This window comes from Zingiber officinale, chromosome 10A (genome assembly GCF_018446385.1).
Source record: "Zingiber officinale cultivar Zhangliang chromosome 10A, Zo_v1.1, whole genome shotgun sequence".
Lineage (NCBI taxonomy): Eukaryota > Viridiplantae > Streptophyta > Magnoliopsida > Zingiberales > Zingiberaceae > Zingiber > Zingiber officinale.
In genome coordinates this window covers 22,129,070-22,132,250 of record NC_056004.1, presented here as the reverse complement: position 1 = coordinate 22,132,250, position 3,181 = coordinate 22,129,070, and the positions used below count along the sequence as shown (strand labels likewise).

The 3,181-nt window shown below is 52.2% G+C and overlaps 1 protein-coding gene across 2 annotated transcripts; it reads right to left on the bottom strand.

Annotated features, from left to right (window-relative positions):
• Nucleotides 1-351: 351 nt before the first annotated feature.
• On the bottom strand, nt 352-2,876 carry LOC122027140 (DELLA protein RHT-1-like). 2 transcript variants are annotated; one of them, XM_042586015.1, is made up of 2 exons: nt 2,601-2,876; nt 352-2,502 (listed from the first exon to the last, which is right to left on the bottom strand). In XM_042586015.1, exon 2 carries the CDS (start codon nt 2,453-2,455, stop codon nt 620-622), a length of 1,836 nt encoding a protein of 611 aa, XP_042441949.1. In that variant the 5' UTR covers nt 2,456-2,502; nt 2,601-2,876; the 3' UTR covers nt 352-619. The 2 variants fall into 2 exon arrangements, with proteins under 2 accessions (XP_042441949.1, XP_042441948.1); XM_042586014.1 differs by having other exon boundaries at nt 2,607-2,876.
• Nucleotides 2,877-3,181: the final 305 nt, after the last annotated feature.

Below are 3,181 nucleotides of genomic sequence, written 5' to 3'. Positions count from 1 at the left end.
TATCATCTGATCGATGTTTGTGGAAAGACCGAGTGACCTGCTGATTTAGACATTGTTGAATACTGACTACTCTAGCTTATCTGTCATCTTCATCCTCTACGTTAATTTCAATGTGTATACGTTTTCCCGGATTGATCAATGAAACTGAAAACCCCATTAGTCGGCTTGTGTCCTCCATACAAATCGCTCTCCATTTGATCACCACCCGAATTATATCCTTCCATTTCTCGACCGGTCACTGATTGATTAACATCTTTATCTTTGCAGCAGGAAGGAATACAAGAAAAAGCATGATATTCAAAAATTCAAATTCTTTTAATTAAAATGCTTTTTATATTTTTTTAAATAAAATGCTCAAAATTTGCCCATCTTATTGGTACCTGACTTACCACAAATTACGCCATCACGATTTCACATTGAGATCTACAATCACTCTAACAGCAAAAACATCTTAAATTTTTTTATTTGGGGAAAAAGGTACGGGAGTCGGAACAGACACGCCACCAAACTCTGCCATTCCCCGTCAATAACTGAGGACATTTTGACGCGATGGGCCCGCCCGATACGGTGGCGCCGCACGGAGATGACCAGAGATGCTCGCGCGACAGCGACGTCTCGGTCAACGGATGGCGGCGGCCGCACCGATGCGCCAGGCGGAGGTTGCGATTAGTGGGCGGGTGTGCCAGCCGAGGGTGAGGCAGCCCTCCGCCTCCTCCACCCGGAATCCATCGCCGCTGGCGTAGAGCGCGAGAAGCATATTTGCTTGCTTGAAGGCGTTCGATCCCAAGTGCACGGGCTCGAACCCGGCCTGCGCCATTCGCTCTCGCCATCGCCCGAGCGTCTCGTGTCGCTCCGTCCGATCCATTCCCTCGCTCGCCACCACGTTGCAGATCTGCCGCCCCAAGTAGGCATCCGCCATCTCCCGGTGCAGCCGCTGCTCCTCTATCTCCTCCTCCGCCACGCCATTGGCGCCGTTATCAAGTGAGTCGAACATGCTCGAGTAGTAGTGCAACGACTCTGTGAAGCGCTCCAGGAACGTTCTCCCGTTGTGGTTCGCCTCCTCCTCCACCACCGTCATGATGCGCGGTCGCAGAGCCCTCGCCGTCCCTAATACTTTCTCCACCGCCCCCGGCCGTGCCAGAAGCTGATGAAGCTCCATCACTGAGTTCACGGCCACCGCCTCGTCCCCTCCATCGCGTTCGACTTTCTTGCCCTCCGGCTCGAGCAGCATCTGGGGCTCGATATCCGCGAGGCTCGAGGCTAAAAAGCCGCGGAAGTGGAAATCGATGCCGATATTCTCCGAGAGCATAGTCAGCTTCCAGCCCACCTCCTGTAGCTCGTCGGAGTTGTCCGTCTGCGGCGGCCCAATTCCGGTGAGGCGGAAAGACGGCGGTCCGCCTGGCCGAAGGGCGAGCGCCTGGAGCAGAGCCGGCCACTGCATCCCCTGCTTCAGCCCGAAGTCGACGACGTGCACACGGTGGCAGCCGGCGAAAGCCTCGAGGATGGCCTGATTGGCTGTGAAGTGGGCGAACTTGAGGTAAGGCGCGCTCTCGTAGAAGTGCGAGTGGAGGAAGTCGAGGGCGACGCGATCGGCTTGGGGAAGGGGATTATGTCGGTAGATCCGGCGCGCGAGGGCCTCCGCAAAGTAGCCGGCCACCTTCCTCATCGGGCCACGTTGGAAGGCAGCTAGCACCGAGATCTGCTTTACCAGGGCGTCCGCCGCATTCAAGTTCTCCTGCTGCACCGCCTCCCCGCAGGCAAGCAGGGCATGCACCAAACGGATCCCTGTCTCTTGTGTGTCCACCACCACCACTGGAAGCGCCGCTGTTGCTTGTTTCAGAAACGAGGCCACCTCCTTCGTCGGTCCACCAGAAGAAGACGAAGACGAGCAAGTCCTTATCCGCTTCGAATCTCTGGGATACAAGATCTTCTCAGATTGAGGATCGGTTTCATAAACAACCCGCCCAACGGAGGCGGCAGCCGGTGAGGGGACGGGCTCAAAGTCGTATACGCCAGATGCGCGCGGGGGAGCAGCAGTAGAGTCCTTCGTGACGGTAGAGTTGGAGGAGATACTCAAGCTGTGACCGTTACTACAGTGAGCTGTGGCGGTTGGCGAAGGGAGGAGAGTGGGAAGCGGCAAGTTGACCTCGCAGAGCATGCTGTCGAGCCAGGTGGAGAGATCAGAAGGATCATAGTGAACGGTATCTGAAGCGAACTGCGGGAAATGAGAGGCGTCGTCGCTGGACATGGCGACGTCCAGCTGCTCCAGCTTATGGGCGACATCCGCCATGTCCGACGCCCGCACCTTATAGCCGAGCGCCGCAAGCAACTCGTCCACGCCGCACTCTCCGTCGCCCGTCGTCATCATGGGGAACATCTTCCCTTTCCCTGTCTCCAGCCCCATCGCCACCGGACAATCACCTTCCCTTCCGGCGTCTTCATGCTGTCGTTTCATCCTTTATTAATCGCTTCCTTTACGGGTTCACTTCACTGCACTTTGATCTGGTGATAAACGATCATTTCACAAGCAAAAGAAGAGATCGATTCAGCATCTATTTATCTGAAAAACAAAAGGAAAAAAGAAAGAGGGAGAAGAAAACAGTCACAAGCATCTCTGTTGAGCCACACGATAGAAAACTTCTGCCGACTTCACAAATTGATCGTCGATAATGTCTATCTTAGCCCTTTGAAGGAATTGCGACGTTGAACTCCTAAAAACAAACTCCCAAGGCCTCACAATTGTCAATCCTTGCTGTGAGCTTGGAACGGCTAACCGAGCTCTGACCGCTGGTTATTCACTATTTATCTGCGGTTTAGATAAAGAGAGCATTAATCTCTGTCCCATACATCCAAAGATTAATCTTTCCTGCTTGAACAATACCGCTTGTTAGACGAACTGATCGTTATATAAGATCATCCCATGTGATCCTATTGGCAATATGAGTTAGATGAAGGTTAGTCTGAGTTGATGAAGGCTAGTAGAGATGACATTAGTATTAAGGGAAAGATGACTTTTAACGCACTCTATATATGCGTGTGGAAAAAGTGAATCTTCATGTGGAATCCTTAAGTCTATAGTAAGAAAATTGATGGTACTTAGACTTTACATCTACTGAGATAGTATCCGGAGTATTAGAGATTAGAAATTAGAGAAAAAATTCTCGTCACAAGTATTTTGATG